At 37.9% G+C, this 17,215-nt stretch overlaps 1 protein-coding gene across 1 annotated transcript in view; it reads left to right on the forward strand.

The window, feature by feature from the left end:
• The window catches only part of LOC137391056 (CLIP-associating protein 1-A-like), a 49,617-nt gene that overhangs the window by 21,784 nt on the left and 10,618 nt on the right, over positions 1 to 17,215 (forward strand). The window contains exons 9-24 of the mRNA XM_068077401.1: positions 1,346 to 1,447; positions 2,377 to 2,438; positions 3,872 to 3,964; positions 4,497 to 4,642; positions 4,994 to 5,129; positions 8,574 to 8,644; positions 9,694 to 9,831; positions 10,213 to 10,410; positions 10,947 to 10,961; positions 11,237 to 11,298; positions 11,422 to 11,583; positions 12,702 to 12,794; positions 13,372 to 13,524; positions 15,416 to 15,525; positions 15,798 to 15,934; positions 16,968 to 17,115. Coding sequence (XP_067933502.1) covers positions 1,346 to 1,447; positions 2,377 to 2,438; positions 3,872 to 3,964; positions 4,497 to 4,642; positions 4,994 to 5,129; positions 8,574 to 8,644; positions 9,694 to 9,831; positions 10,213 to 10,410; positions 10,947 to 10,961; positions 11,237 to 11,298; positions 11,422 to 11,583; positions 12,702 to 12,794; positions 13,372 to 13,524; positions 15,416 to 15,525; positions 15,798 to 15,934; positions 16,968 to 17,115 — 1,826 coding nt within the window. The remainder of the gene's footprint in view (positions 1 to 1,345; positions 1,448 to 2,376; positions 2,439 to 3,871; positions 3,965 to 4,496; positions 4,643 to 4,993; positions 5,130 to 8,573; positions 8,645 to 9,693; positions 9,832 to 10,212; positions 10,411 to 10,946; positions 10,962 to 11,236; positions 11,299 to 11,421; positions 11,584 to 12,701; positions 12,795 to 13,371; positions 13,525 to 15,415; positions 15,526 to 15,797; positions 15,935 to 16,967; positions 17,116 to 17,215) is intronic.

A 17,215-nucleotide genomic window follows, 5' to 3' on the forward strand; every position in this document is an offset into this window, starting at 1 on the left:
TGATTTGAAACATCAAACAAACACAGTGCGTTAGTTTTTACTTTGTGCTGAAAAAGTGCTTTCAATATTGTGAAATGAAGAGCGAACAATCAAGAGCTATCAATGCGCGGCAAAAGTTGGCTTTTATCCTTGCACACGTTCAAGCACCGCCTTTATTAGGTAATCTTTGTTTACGTAATGTTGTTCTTGATCCACTGTGTTTTTACTGTTGCGATTAGTATAAGGAATGTGATAATCTTATTTAAGGCGTATCTATCAATTCAAGGCAATCACAATTTTGTACACATTTTCTATAGCTACTATGGGCATCTTTTCGCGTCTTAGTTTTATTGACAATTAGATGTTTGAAAGTTCCACTCTTTTCCTTGTGCTATGATTCATCACTACTGTAATAACATACCTTGCCTCTTCTGCATTTGACAGACCATTCACTTCTTCTTAATGATGTATTTCTATTACCGCAGCGTTGCTAAGAGGGAAAATTAGTGCTACAAATATGCATGACATTTTTGTATCATTCCACTGTAAAACTGACAGGTTTTTAGACATGTTGATTGCACTGTAGAAATGACAGGTTTTTAGACATATTGATTTCACTGTAAAAATGACAGGTTTTTAGACATATTGATTTCACTGTAAAAATGACAGGTTTTTAGACATATTGGATGCTTTTAAACTAAGATTTTTTTAATGATGTTGAGACCCAATCCAACTCAAATGCAGGTCAATGTCAATATGGTCAACAAGCAATTTCTCAAATAGTTACATCACCAAAACAAACCATAATATTGACTGTCGAGGATGGCTTGTGTACCACTCCTTCTATTTGCTTCTGTCTTAAATTTAATCACTTACTAACAAAAGTTGTGCATTGGCAATCGTTCATTATTTGATTGAGCGATCAACTGACTGCTCATTCGCAGTTCATTTTTCAAAGGTTGTAATCAAGCCTGGCATATAACACTTCTCTTGAGTTCGCTTACGTTTTCCGATGTATGTGTGACCGAGTTAATTTGACCTATCATGTTCATTGTAATTTAGTAATCTAGGATGGTACTGGGTTTTGTCGTCTGGTTCAATTAAGCATTTTAACAATGTATACAAAATTCCTATCCCAAGGTTATTTTGCCTTTCCCTTTTGTTCATTCCGTAACTTGTTGCTTTAATTGATTAAGGATAGAGTCTCCTCCTATATAAACATATTGCTGAATTCATTTTTAGGATGCTTTGTTCATATATATTGTATAAACGTTTAACATCTATGTATATATGTATGTAACAGTGCAGGTGTTATAGCATCTCTTTGCTACAGTGGCATAACCTATTCTATACCTTTTCATTGCAGTCAAAGCTGCTGATGATATTGACCATTCTAAACCTCCTCGAGGCGTTATGTCGGCACCCCCAGCCTCCAGAGTAAAACCTAGCAAAACTACTTCAAAAGCAGGTATAACACTCAAGGGATAGGGAACTGTCACCATAGCTTTTCATTATTTTTATTTCAGTTGGTACAAATGAGTAACACAGTTTAATGTACTGAATATTTCAGCCGGAAGCAATCGTATACCAAGGCGTGCGCGTTCTGCCAGCCTTCCGCCTGCAGGTATAACCAAGACCATCTATTTATATTGTTTCAATGCTGGTGGTATTTGATTTCTACTTTGCTCACCATACTTAAGGTTCCTTCAAAATGCTTAGCATCCTCTATTTCACTAATGCCAAGTGAACACGCTTGTCATGTCATTCAGCTGTTGTATGTATTAGTCCCTCGCTGTTGTGCCTTTCCTCGCGATATGCTGTTACCACGCCACCCATAGGCATGATGCGTCCTTCCATCTCCGGCAAGATGCTTCTACAGTAACTAGTTAGTAGCCAGTCTTGAGAGATGGTTACTAGTACATAGATTCCAACTGGTGGTTTCGTAAACAATATGCTAATTTCCAGATGACTGAATTGCTCAGCCTCTAGCAACCTGCGGGATTACTGTTCCTGCTGGATTACTGTTCCTGCTGGATCTCAATGAGGGTTCCCATTGGTTTTGAAAAAAATTAAATTAACTCCGTGAAAAGTTTATGGCTCTCTATGATGCTTGTGAAAACTCTGAAAGTTTATTGATTTGTTTAACTTCCCTCTCTGAGCATGCTCTGAACCCAGTTAGTACTCAGTTGGCCCAAAGGGTGTCACTGTAGTAGGAGTTATGAGCTCAATTATCATTTCTCATTGGGTTTGCAACGAAATTTGTTTTGGTGTTATCGCATCTTGATGTTAGGCCGTGCTGAGGTGATATTATTGTACGGTTTAGCTCAAGTTCAATGTCCTCATCCACTCATCTTTCTAGATGCAAGACACGATCTTACATCCATTCGTTTATTTTAGGTGCAGGAGCTGTTAGTGAAGATATGTTCACAAAATCATTTGATCAGGTGCCTAGGATAAATGTAAGTGCAAATCCAGAAAATTGTAGAGCAAATTTGAGTGAGCACTTCCTCCCATTCAGAGGGTTTGTGTGTTCATATCTTAGAACACGTAACAGTCATGAGAATTTTGGCTTTTTTGTAAAGAACATGTAAGTCCTTTGGATACAATTTTTGCTTGGCCTTGTCTCGAAGGTGACCGGTTCGCAACCGAAGGTTTTAAGTGCGAGACTTTGGGACATAGGGACCAATCAGGTATAAAGAAAAGCTCATGAAATTTATGTTTATGAAACTTATTTTGGTCCTTTTGTTGGGTGATTACATTTGTTGCATTCATGACTGTATAAACTGTTCGTCAAGAAATCTGATTATCATTGCATTTGTCAGTAATAAATTTTCAAATAAAACACGAACCTCTGTTGCGTTTGGCTGAGCGAGCGTTTGGCTGAGCGAGCGTTTGGCTGAGCGAGCGTTTGGCTGAGCAGCGAGCGGAGCATGACCAAAGCCATTTGGTTGCAAGCTTTTGATTTCAGTTTCCTTGTCCGCATTTTTTAACCGCAGCTTCTGATGTCTTTACCACGTTACCCAAAAACAAACCTTTTTATTACAAAGTATATTGCGCAGAACTAGGCTATATATATATATATTTATAAATTGTCAGTGTTTGTTATACTTCGACACGTCGCTTACTAGAAACATGTGACACTCGCACTGCCAGACATGCCTGTATATATTCTGTTATGTATATCAAAAACCTTTTGATAGGAGTTTAACTACAACTAGTTAGATATAGTTATAACCTATAATAGCTCCTTGTTTTACATTAAAATTCCCATGTAAGTGTAATCCAATATTGAATATTAAAAACTCAGATTATGGTGTTTAAACAGCGCCAGCTCATAAAAACAGATCTTGACGAATGCCTGGTGCAAGATGCTTCTACTTTGCTGCACACGTGCACTGTAGGTTCTTGTTGTAGGGACATTGCTATTGGCACATGCATCATTATCACAATCCAACTCATTGATTATCAATACTATATTATATAATGATTTGTGTCTGAATGAGTCTTGTCAGTTACTTTTTGTGTACATGGATAATAGAGGGAAAGGAATGGATGGCTAATTGGACTGTCAAATGCTCCGATTTGTCTTCATATTAGATAGGTAATTGTTTATAAAAGGAGCTCTTGTGTGTTGAACATAAATCTCTATAAATAAAGGTTTGTATGCCATTCACTGGCCGACTGTCTAGGGACAAATTTTTCCTATATTTCTGACACTATCTTTGTGTTTATGTTTTAAAGGTAGTTGAGAACAAGTATTATCTCCTAACATGAATTTGTTAGAATGTTTGGCTACGGTTTATGGCCTTGCATACTTGAGCATAGCTCTATTTGTGTTTTTGATATACATCATGTTCTGTAGTGAGTGGTCAAAGGTTACACCATTTTATAGATGTTTTCTGGCAGAGATGTTGAAGACAAGCTGCAACATGCCTACTCTCTGCTCACTGACAGCAATGTCGACTGGGAGAAGCGAGTGCAAGAGGTAAGCTATCTTAAAGACACTACAGTACAAACAGATGTTTTGCATCAAAGTGAAATGGTGCTTGGGCTGCCGTGTTTACAATGTCTTCATCATAGTCTCAGCATTAAAGTTTAACATGTTTGTTGGTCTCCGTAAGGAAGGCTTTTGCCTCTCTTGCGCCTCATTGGTCAATCCTGGTAGTAATGAGATTACTTTTCTTGTTTTTAAAAGTAAGTGAAAATTGCATTACCATTATCATGATTAATTCATAATTGTTTAATGTTTGCATATAAGCAACTAATCGCATCAAATTACCTAGACCCGATGTAGGGCTTGTTCAGTTGGTTTTTAAAGTTGTTACAAATTCACAAAGTGTGACAGCCATGAAGGAAACGTCAGAACATTTCACCATTTAGTGTATTATAAATACGATATAAGTATTGATATGATATATCATCTGTCTGTATAGGTAAGGCCGTCATTGGAGTTATTCTATGACTCAGTATTGCTTACTGAGTCAAGTAGTCATCGACTTGAGGTGGCTTATTTGTAGTTGAAAGTTTGTCGTGCCGTAGTACTAGAGGGAGGAGCGAACTACGATGAGTTCTACACGCAAGTCAGGCAGATGGAGACAGCTTTCATACAGGCTGTCAAGGATCTTAGAAGTCAAGTCGTGAGGGAAGCTTGTATTACCATTGCGTAAGCATTTCCTGAACATATTTCTTGTCCGTGGTAGGCCTCGCCAACCAGGATTATTGCCCTCTAGTCTCTCATAGGAATATTATCTTTGGAAATATTTACATTGCATCATCGTGTCAAAGATCTACATCTAATTTAGAAATTTTATCATAGGCAGGTATAGCTAATATCTCAATGCCCATGAATTTTATCATAGGCAGGTATAGCTAATATCTCAATGTTATCATAGGCAGGTATAGCTAATATCTCAATGCCCATGAATGTTATCATAGGCAGGTATAGCTAATATCTCAATGTTATCATAGGCAGGTATAGCTAATATCTCAATGCCCATGAATTTCTTCTTTTTAGTTTTTACGCACAAAACTTGGAATCACGATTGGAGCATTTTTGTGAAATGCTCTTGCCTCCACTTCTATCACTTGTCAGCAACAGCGCCAAGGTTATGGCCAGTTCAGGCTCCACAGCCATCAAGTTTATTATTCAGGTATGGCCTGAGTATTTTATATATATTATCAACCATACTTATGAGCTGGTTTGGTGATTATTGAGACTGGTTTAACACACACACACACACACACACACACACACACACACACACACACACACACACACACACACACACACACACACACACACACACACACACACACACACACACACACACACACACACACACACACACACACACACACACACACACACACACACACACACACACACACACACACACACACACACACACACACACACACACACACACACACACACACACACACACACACACACACACACACACACACACACACACACACACACACACACACACACACACACACACACACACACACACACACACACACACACACACACACACACACATACACACACACATACACACACACATACACACACACATACACACACACATACACACACACATACACACACACATACACACACACATACACACACACATACACACACACATACACACACACATACACATACACATACACATACACATACACATACACATACACATACACATACACATACACATACACATACACATACACATACACATACACATACACATACACATACACATACACATACACATACACATACACATACACACATACACACATACACACATACACACATACACACATACACACATACACACATACACACATACACACATACACACATACACACATACACACATACACACATACACACATACACACATACACACATACACACATACACACATACACACATACACACATACACACATACACACATACACACATACACACATACACACATACACACATACACACATACACACATACACACATACACACATACACACATACACACATACACACATACACACATACACACATACACACATACACACATACACACATACACACATACACACATACACACATACACACATACACACATACACACACATACACACATACACACATACACACATACACACATACACACATACACACATACACACATACACACATACACACATACACACATACACACATACACACATACACACATACACACATACACACATACACACATACACACATACACACATACACACATACACACATACACACATACACACATACACACATACACACATACACACATACACACATACACACATACACACATACACACATACACACATACACACATACACACATACACACATACACACATACACACATACACACATACACACATACACACATACACACATACACACATACACACATACACACATACACACATACACACATACACACATACACACATACACACATACACACATACACACATACACACATACACACATACACACATACACACATACACACATACACACATACACACATACACACATACACACATACACACATACACACATACACACATACACACATACACACATACACACATACACACATACACACATACACACATACACACATACACACATACACACATACACACATACACACATACACACATACACACATACACACATACACACATACACACATACACACATACACACATACACACATACACACATACACACATACACACATACACACATACACACATACACACATACACACATACACACATACACACATACACACATACACACATACACACATACACACATACACACATACACACATACACACATACACACATACACACATACACACATACACACATACACACATACACACATACACACATACACACATACACACATACACACATACACACATACACACATACACACATACACACATACACACATACACACATACACACATACACACATACACACATACACACATACACACATACACACATACACACATACACACATACACACATACACACATACACACATACACACATACACACATACACACATACACACATACACACATACACACATACACACATACACACATACACACATACACACATACACACATACACACATACACACATACACACATACACACATACACACATACACACATACACACATACACACATACACACATACACACATACACACATACACACATACACACATACACACATACACACATACACACATACACACATACACACATACACACATACACACATACACACATACACACATACACACATACACACATACACACATACACACATACACACATACACACATACACACATACACACATACACACATACACACATACACACATACACACATACACACATACACACATACACACATACACACATACACACATACACACATACACACATACACACATACACACATACACACATACACACATACACACATACACACATACACACATACACACATACACACATACACACATACACACATACACACATACACACATACACATACACACACACACACACACACACACACACACACACATACATACATACATACATACATACATACATACATACATACATACATACATACATACATACATACATACATATATATATATATATATAGAAATATAGTCGTAGTTGTGTAATTATGTCTTTGACTACTTTTCAGTTTCTTCCCATAGACAACAGAGAGTGCGGTGTGCTGAATGAATTGTCATATAATTATAGTCTCCGTTGTAGTTCATATTCAATTGGATGGGGTAACCACTGCAAATGTTTTTTTCAATGACTTATTCCGATTATTATACAGCCAAAAAAGTATATCTCTCTAAACTTCCTCAGAAACTAGGTATTTAAGAGGGTACCGAGTCTCGATTAATTCACATAAGAAATAAACATTTGAGCTCTATGCCATTCTCTCTTCTCTTTTTTTACACCAGATATCTAGATGATAAATGATTTCATTGTGTAAAAATTTTTCAACATGTTCAACGTTTCAGCTTTGATGCGAAGTTATATGGGTTCATTCATGTGCTAATTTAAAAAAATTAACAAAATGCATGTCTGATTATAAGTGCTTTTACAATTTGAAAATGTACAAAGGGCGCTAGTTTACGGAACTCCATTTTCGTTGTAACTGTATAACCACAAGATTTAATATCAGCATCTGCTGTTTTAAGATATTAATTGTGTATTGTAGAGATTAATGGAGTGCTAGTTCTGTGTTCCCATTGCCATGGGATAGTTATCACTTTGCCTTAGTACAGTGTAAGAATGCCGATCATTTTGGTGTAAAATATTTCTTATTTTGGCTACTTCATGAGTTCCATGTTTTCAGTACATATTCAGTTCATTTTGTACATTCAGCTCTTAATTGCTGGAAGTGAATCGAGTAGTTCTGGACAAATGTTTGTAGCTTTTATAAATTTTGCAGCATGTACACTCTCAGCGGCTCATACCCATACTAATAGAACACACGAAAAGCAAGGCCAACACCACTCGCAGGTTTGTCACGCAAGTTTGAAATTTCCACAGTTCTATTGACAATATTTGAACATAGGTAAAGCTCGGGGCAAAAGAAATCATTAGATCGGTCATTCGCCGTTTCACTATACACAAAGGTGTGCGTGTTTTGGTTATTTGATTCTACACAAACAGGTTTTATATAACCAACAGTTGCTAGTGTCGCATTCATGTCCTGTCATTGAACCTTAGCTTTCTCTCGCATTGTTTCCCTCCGTATTTTTATCAGCTATTGCTTACTCACATCGCATTTGCTTCAATTGTTAATAATAAAGCATTGTATGGCTTCTAACCCCACGCAGTTTTCATTGTAGCTCCGGTTGAGATTGGTTTACGTTATTGCAGAATGTTCCATCTATGAAAAGTATCACTTATTACGTCTATTACCATACTTGGTAGAGTATACGTACGAGTACGAGTATAATCACTGTGTTTTCTAGCTTCGAATGGTTTCGCAGTTTCCCGCTACTGATGAATTCACACTCTACCGTTTCAATATTTCGGAGTTGCACTGAAGGTCTCTCCAAGATTCGAGATATATCACCCGAAACGAAACTTGTTAAAGTAGAATATCCTTTGGGTCACAGTCACTTTTCAATTCATACGTAGTCAACTAGTTGCACTGAAACGTAATTATTTCATCATCTCGTGAACAACATATCGCAACAATTGTGAGTAATATTAGAACGTTTTCGTAGCAGAAATTCGTGTGATTGTATGCTGAAATTTTTTTACTTTGACTAGGGAGAGCTTAGCCAAGTATTATCGATTCAGATGATTCAGATCCATCAGCAGTGAGCATTTCCATAATGTCGATGTACTCTCAAAGTGAATGCCTTCGCAAAAATTTAGTCAAGTGAAGGCATTTGAATTTTATCGTTTCTATGATTCGCAGTGTAGGCAACTCCGGACCCATTCAAAGTATAGAAACTCGGTGATAGTCTGAAATTCCTACATATGAAATACAGTGCTTTAGAGTACCTTCATGTTCAGCCTGCTGCCCAGACATGATATATGGTATTTGGTGACAGGTATTCGTACGAGTTGATGGAGGCCCTGTTGGGAATGTGGCAGACCCATCATATTGAGCGACATGTTGCTTCTCTTCAGGAATCAATCAAGAGAGGAATCAGCGATGCGGACTCTGAATCTAGAATTTTTGCTAGGAAGTGAGAAGCTTTGCAACATGTGTTTTGAGATTGTGTTGATGCGTTCTCAGAGTCAATTTGAAGGCGTAAAAGATGAACTTAATGGGCAAAACACGTAGTTGAAAGTGTCAATCTTTATTTCTTCCATTTTCTATTAATTATCTTCTATTTGATAACCACCAAATTATTAATAGTTCGCATTCTCTATTATCTCAGTTGGTGATCCAGCCCTTTAGTACTAGACAATAATATGCTTGAACTGGTCACATTGGGTATTTAGACGTAACTTATAAATCAAAGACTGACTTATTTTCTTAGTTGTCTTCATGTTAGGTATTCAATCCACCGTAATATTCATGTGCTTTTTTGAGACTGCATTTACATTTTGTCTTTTCTCTACAGGGCATTTTGGCTTTTTTCACAACACTTCAAGCAACATGCTGACACGCTGTATGATTCCCTTGATGCTAGTCGACAGAAACAGTTGCAAGGTGAACTCAGTAACGCCTCTAGCAGCAACTCGATTAACAGTCAGCCTAGTGGCAGGCAATTCCATGGATCACACGACATGACAGATTCTATAACTTCTTCCAATTTTAAGTAAGCTGAGCTTCTACATGTAGTTTGTTGCTGTGAATTTTCTGTTACTGTTGTTACAAAAAAATGCTTGGAAGGGTGCCAACTAGTAGATTCCTGGTCTTGCTATTACTTTCCAAAATTTGGCCTGGCGTAGCGCACTAATAAATTTTAATTGAGCTGTGTAGATGATTTGTCGTATGGCTTGATTATTTTTATTATTTGTCTCTACTACTGGCGGAAATCCAGTTTTCAGTCATGATGATGAATGAAGCGGGTGCGTCGACAAAGCTCTCTTATAAAATAGAGAGTAGAAGTTTGCATCACTGTTCTTTTTTCCGCACAGTTACTATGCTCACTCAGTCACACACGAGATGGCCGAAGCATACCTAAAAACTTCCTGAAAATTTTTTCACTTCGTCCTCTCAGTGTTGTGCGCTAATCGGGCACTTCTATCATTCTATGTACCTATAGTATACATTTGTACTCAATGACGTGAAATCTGCTTATCTTTGCATTACATTCACCTTCAGCTGTTGTGTTTTACTGTTTCTCATCAGCTATGAAAAACATACGTAAGTAAATCACATTTGGTGTTGCTTATGCCTTTTACTCTTATAGTTACCCGCTCGCTCAAGTCACCAGGAAGTTTTCTCTTGCTTTTTTAGAGTGTTAAGTAGTCAGTACATAGTTGTATATCTGTTCTGAGCACCTTAGAGTTTAACTCGGGGAAGCTACATTGAGTGGCTACCTACTTCTCACTGCACGGAACTGCTTGGCTCCTTCAATTCTTGAGGGCCTTTCATCATTTCTCACTCTATGCATTGCTATGAACTCATGCTTGTTTCAGGAGGGAGCCAGCGCGTAGCTCGGCCCGTGGAAGGCTGGGCTCCAATAGAACTGGAATATTAAGTAAGTCGTCTCACATGTACGTGTGATGTACGCGGCTGCTGCATCTTACCTCTAATATCCTATTATTTTGCAGTTCATTTTTTTTTGTTCATCACTTTATAATATCGGTTGTTAAAACGACAGGTTCTGGGTACGGTTATTTGGCACCTCCTCCAAATCGTAATATGGGGCGGTCATCAAGTGCCCAAGATCTGCCACACATGCTCTCCAAGGCTTCGCCTAGGCACATGCCAAGGCAGCATAGTGGGAGTCAGCAGAATGTAGTAGGAGGTTATGGTTCATTACGTAAGTGCCGGCAGCATGCATCACCGAGCAACTTGCATTGCTGGCACTGCAGCATGCTGCCAGCTCTCGGCATGCATGAGTTACTAAAATGACTGCTGCCTAGCTGGCATGAGTTTGAGTCAATGTTTAAGGAAGATCCTTGTCTCCGCAGTGTGCATATTCGACATCTTATTTACTGAGTCTTAGATTGGCTATTACTAACATTGCTCCCTTAGAATTAGCTCCTGAGTTTTTTTGTTTTTGTTTTTAGTGACAAAGCAATACATGAACATTTTCATTTGCTGTCAGCTTGCTGCGTTCATCAATACATGTCCTACGCTTTGTTTTGCTAGTGGTCTGCCACCGTTTTTAGATATTTGTCCGCATATACTCGTTATTTTTTACGCCTTACATGGATTATGCCCTACAGGATGAAGTTATTCATTTTCTTCAATTATTGTTTTTTCATGCATATTCGGCGTCTAAATTATTCATGGATGAACACATTCGCGAATAAATTAATCTGTGAAAGCAGCTAACAATAGAGTAAAACCTTCACGTGTGTATACCACGTGTTTAGTTTCTATTTAGCTAAGAAATTTGTGTTGTTCATGCTGAGCTATAAATTTTTGACTGAAGCTAGAGGTTTTCACGAATATTCATCGATTTGGAGGCCTTTGGTGAACCAACAACTTGTGGTAAGTTATGAGTTCTTTCATCGTAAAGAACTGTAGGAGAGATTTTTGCGATGATGACGGCGTGCTGAATTCCGAATAACTTGTGACAATCTTAAAATATTTTGTAAAGAAGTGTGATGCATTGGCAATGGGCTTGACTCAAAGCCCCGGCGAATATTTTAAAAGAGTTTGGAACTCAGTTACATTTACTAACTCTGTCTAGCGACTAGTTTTCAATTTGAGGTAGTAGTTATTCTCCCTTGTGTTAAAAAATAAAACCAATTATTCGCGGATTTTAATAGTTCGCAGAATTGACAGTATGCGAATCGGCGAAATATTAAATCCATCGAATAATTTCATCCTGTAGGGTAGATTGTTCATACTTCTGTCTGTTATGGTCTTGTGGATATGTCGTAATATTCAATTGAAAAGGCTCTAAGTAATGTATGCTTTTAACTGCAGCTCGTCCAAGGAAACCTTTAACCACTTCCTCGCACACAGACCACCAGAGCAATGGCACTTCCACCATCAAACGCAGAACTTCTCAATCACAACGTGAGTCAATTGGGTGAAATTTACCAGTCTGCTATTTGCTGCAGGCGATTGTCTAAAAACCGGTCATTCTTTATGGCTTAGCGAATAGCTGCAGGATCGTCGATTGCTCAAATCTACCCTCTGGCAGAACAACCCCTTCTTAGAATTTCGGCAACTGCTGTAGTTGATCTTTCAGCTAATGCTTCATAATGTCCTTTCTATTTAACTATGAGTATATACTATGATTACGTTGGGTTGCTACATGTAGAACTCTTCACCTTTATTACCAAATTGAACAGTACTAGATAATCAATCATAACCTAGCATCAAGGATTAGATAGCTCATTATGCTTGGTTTTTGCTGCTATGAATTACTTGGATAGATTAATAAAGATTATGTGGTGGTCAGAAATTACTTGCGATCAAAACTCACCTTCTCATATCAAGTTACTCAATGTTTAGATGAGTGTACCAGGCAGGCCTAATACAATAGTGTTGCTTCGCTGATAACCCCAACAATCTGGTGTCTAGGCTCGTGAGATCAAGCTCGCTTTGCTATAGAGCTGCAGGTGATTCTCACAGCGCCTATTAATTGTAGCTGGTAGCAGATCTAACTCTCCCTCATCACGTCTCTTCTTGTCTTCAACCTCTTCTGGCCAATCGTCAATGAGCAGACCTCGGCGTAAATCGAACATACCTCGAAGTCAGGGGACAAGCAGAGAGACAAGTCCAGCCCGATATGGCTACTCCGGTAGAATATTTAGAGCATATAATTTGTAGCGCTTGCTATTGCTCTGCAATACTTTACTTTCTCATTGTTTAGCCTGCATGGGCGGTCTCTACAGGAAGGTCGGACCCAACCAGGGAACGGAAATATATCTTTGACTCACACCTGATTTACTTATTGACCTTATTAACAGGATGCTCTTTTTGATGTCATTAGTCTGAAATTCTACTTTAGTCTCAACTGCTAAATTTTACCTAGATGAGATTTGTTACCAAAAAAGGTGTAATATAATGCAATGCATGCCTTATTGATTCACTCATTTGAACAAGGGCTGAGTTACATTCTTGCGTGGGCATAGTGTTGCTTTTTATAAGACTTGTTTAATGATGTTTGGCAAGGTCACTCCATGTCAAAAATAAACTGTTTTAACGCAGTTTATCAGATGAGTTTGTTGTTGAAAATTAACAACTGAAAAAGGCTTGCACTTAGAAATTGATTTAATCCTATTTCCACTCATTCATTTTGACCTCTAATTTGCATGAAGAGATTACGTCTATAAATGTTTCTCGGTGAATTAACTCTTCAAAAGACTCCTATACCTTGATGGCTGTGTGTACATTTTTCTATCAACCTACTTGTGATATTGCTAATAGATGGCACTTTCTGAACTGGAATCATTCATATTAGGTCTAGTTTTTGTAGTGACCACCATTTGAATCCAATTTCTTAATATCAACAAACATTTTATACAAGCCGTTAGTTAACACTATTGATGTTTTCATTTATACATGAAGAAATTGTTGAATTTCTTTTTGATATGCACTCAACCTCTGTAAGAATGTACTCTTAAGATTACACAAAAAGGAGCCAATAAATTTTGGTTTCTGTGGAAACTTATTATGTGCCTGGTGTCAATCGCACCTGTGTTAAACATTTACATTGGAAACAATTAAAACTGTTGTGGACTTGTTTAAAGGTTGACTTGCAACAAAATTCACATTACTGTTATTTGATATGAAAAGATTCACCATGTCTTACTCTGTTGTGTTGTAAGTGCAAAATATGTGGAAAGGTGATTACAAGCTCTTAAAAGCTCAAAACGAACAGAAAATCGCAGCCACACGAGACCTCCGTAGTTTGGATTCCCTTTCCAAAACGGCTCAAATGTGATGTAGTTGTGAGAGATGGTTTCTGTTTACACTTTCTTGCAACCTTATTCGTCGAAATATTTTCACAAATATGCTTCACGCATTCAATAAAACTATGTCTATTGTTCTTACGCGTCTATTTTATCGTCATCGTAATGCTGTCACTTTTAGCAGTGATATCTTATAACTTACCGTAAAAATTTGTTTAATTTTTTAGCCTGAGCTTGAAGGAGTACATATCATTGTCTGATAATCATGACGAGCCTGTTGGTCACTTGTGATAATCGAAAAGTGCTGCAGAAATTATTTGCGAAGTATTGGGTCACATGATCAGGTTACGACTTGCCGATTAGACCAGGCCGAAACAAAACTGTAAAGTAGCGAGCATCTATATTTGATACGGGGTCTTCGGTAAAACCCGAAGTGCTTGTCATAAACTAGTATTACGATAAGTTTTATATTGAGCTTTGTATTGGCCTTTCAATTCACGTGAGAACATACGTGACAAAACGATAACCAAATTTCGTGGCTACGTCATAGAAATGAAGAGATTCCAATCTACGGTGGCTTTTCGTTTTTGAGCTTTTAAGAGCTTGTAATCACATTTCCACATATTTGGCACTTACAACACAACAGAGTAAGACATGGTGAATCTTTTGATACCAAATAACTGTAATGTGAATTTTGTTGCAAGTCAACCTTTAAGGATAATTTTGTGCTTGAAAATGTGTGACATGTTAAATACTTTTTCTCGCCGTGTTTTTTAGCACGAGGGACAACTCCAATTCGTCAGCGCACTACTAGTCAGTCTTCTACGAACTCTCCTCGTTACATTGACGGCACGCAGGATACGGCTGATCTGCTTGCACAAAAATTGGTCAGTTCCGTTAGTTCACAAGAAAAATTCAAATGTTTTGGCAGCACAGTTTCATTAGTAGCGTTTTCACACGCTAGCAATCAATTTATTTGTTTCTATGGCAACAGGAAGCACTTTTGGTCGCTGTTATGGTATTTTAATTGGCTAGCATTTTCCTCACGACTGTCATTATTGTACTTCCTATGAAGCCAAACTTGGCAATGCCTTGCGATGTATTCATTTGCCACTTAGCTAAAGCGCATTCTTGTTTTTCACACTTGCCCGGTTTGCAGAGCGGACAATTGAACAGGCGCTATGATTATAACAGTGATGATGATGCCGGTAGTGAGGTTTCTTCTCTTCACTCAGAAACTATTTCGCAGTTTGGTGCTTCCTCTAGATGTACAGAAGACGTGGGAGATATTTTAAGGTATAATCGAGTGGTTATTTGCATTTGAACTAGAGGTGTAGAGGATATCAAATTGGTCTACATAGCTAAGTTTATAGCTTATGGATTTACCTATGTCTAGCGGTTTTTAATGGTGATCACGGTATGTTTTCTAAGAGGAGACCAGTTAACCCTTTGAACCCTCACGGCTGGTTTTCCGGCATTCACTTGGCTTTGTTTACAAAAGCTGATTTTAAGTAACAGCGTAAACCAATCAAATTAATTCTTGCACAGGATGTTAGACCGGAAGTTTCACTTCCATTTGTAACAGTTTTCAAATGTCTTTATATACTTCTTTCGTTACAATAACCAATTTTATTAGCACGATATCGCGAAAAAATCGATACGACTCGTTCATTAGTAGGTTATAAATGATTGTGATGCAAATGAAGAGTTTTATGGTACTATCAATAATTTTTCAGTATATTTTTGGCCATTAAATGATGATTAACATGTGCTTGATGGATATGATAGTACTGTAAATGTGTTTACGAGTTTTTTAAAAATCGTACGAACTTTTAGTTTCAGCCCGTATAACGGGAAAATACTGTTTTTTTCTGTTTAATGAGGTTTGCTGTGGGTTGCCCGACTATTTTACTAGTGGTTTACCAAATATCATACATTATGTATAATGATATTATACATATCATTATATCATATATTATATTATCAGCACATTTAGATGTATTTAATAAAATTAAAAAACTTCGGATTGTTGGACAAATTGTCCAGGGTTACTGACACGCATTGACAAGAACGGCCATGGTTAAAAGGGTTAAGAACTTGTAGAGCTACTTTTATATTGATGCAATTTATGGAAAGCTTCATCCTTTTATTAAAATTTCAATTAGGCACACCGAGCATACATGGTGAGTGGAGAGCAGGTGGTTATTGCATCTATTTTTTCTTTGGTCATTCGAATTCTATCTGTTTACCTAGACTTCGCTCAAGCAGTCAAATTCTATCGGTTCACCTAGACTCTTCTCAAGCAGTTAAATTCTATCTGTTCACCTAGACTCCTCTCAAGCAGTCAATGGCATGAGAGAAAAGAAGGTCTTATGTCCCTACAATATTACGTGCACAACATCAAGAGCCTAACTCCATCAGAGCTGCGGAGAGTGACAGAGGTTTTTACCCGAATGTTTCATGATCCACATGCCAAGGTAATGTCAGGTGCTGAAAATGGATTGGCCTAATCTCGGACTCGCTATATATACATGTATATACAGTGAAACTTGGCTAACTCGACCTTCACGGGACCGA

The sequence above is a fragment of the Watersipora subatra genome, chromosome 3, assembly GCF_963576615.1.
Source record: "Watersipora subatra chromosome 3, tzWatSuba1.1, whole genome shotgun sequence".
Classification (NCBI taxonomy): domain Eukaryota; kingdom Metazoa; phylum Bryozoa; class Gymnolaemata; order Cheilostomatida; family Watersiporidae; genus Watersipora; species Watersipora subatra.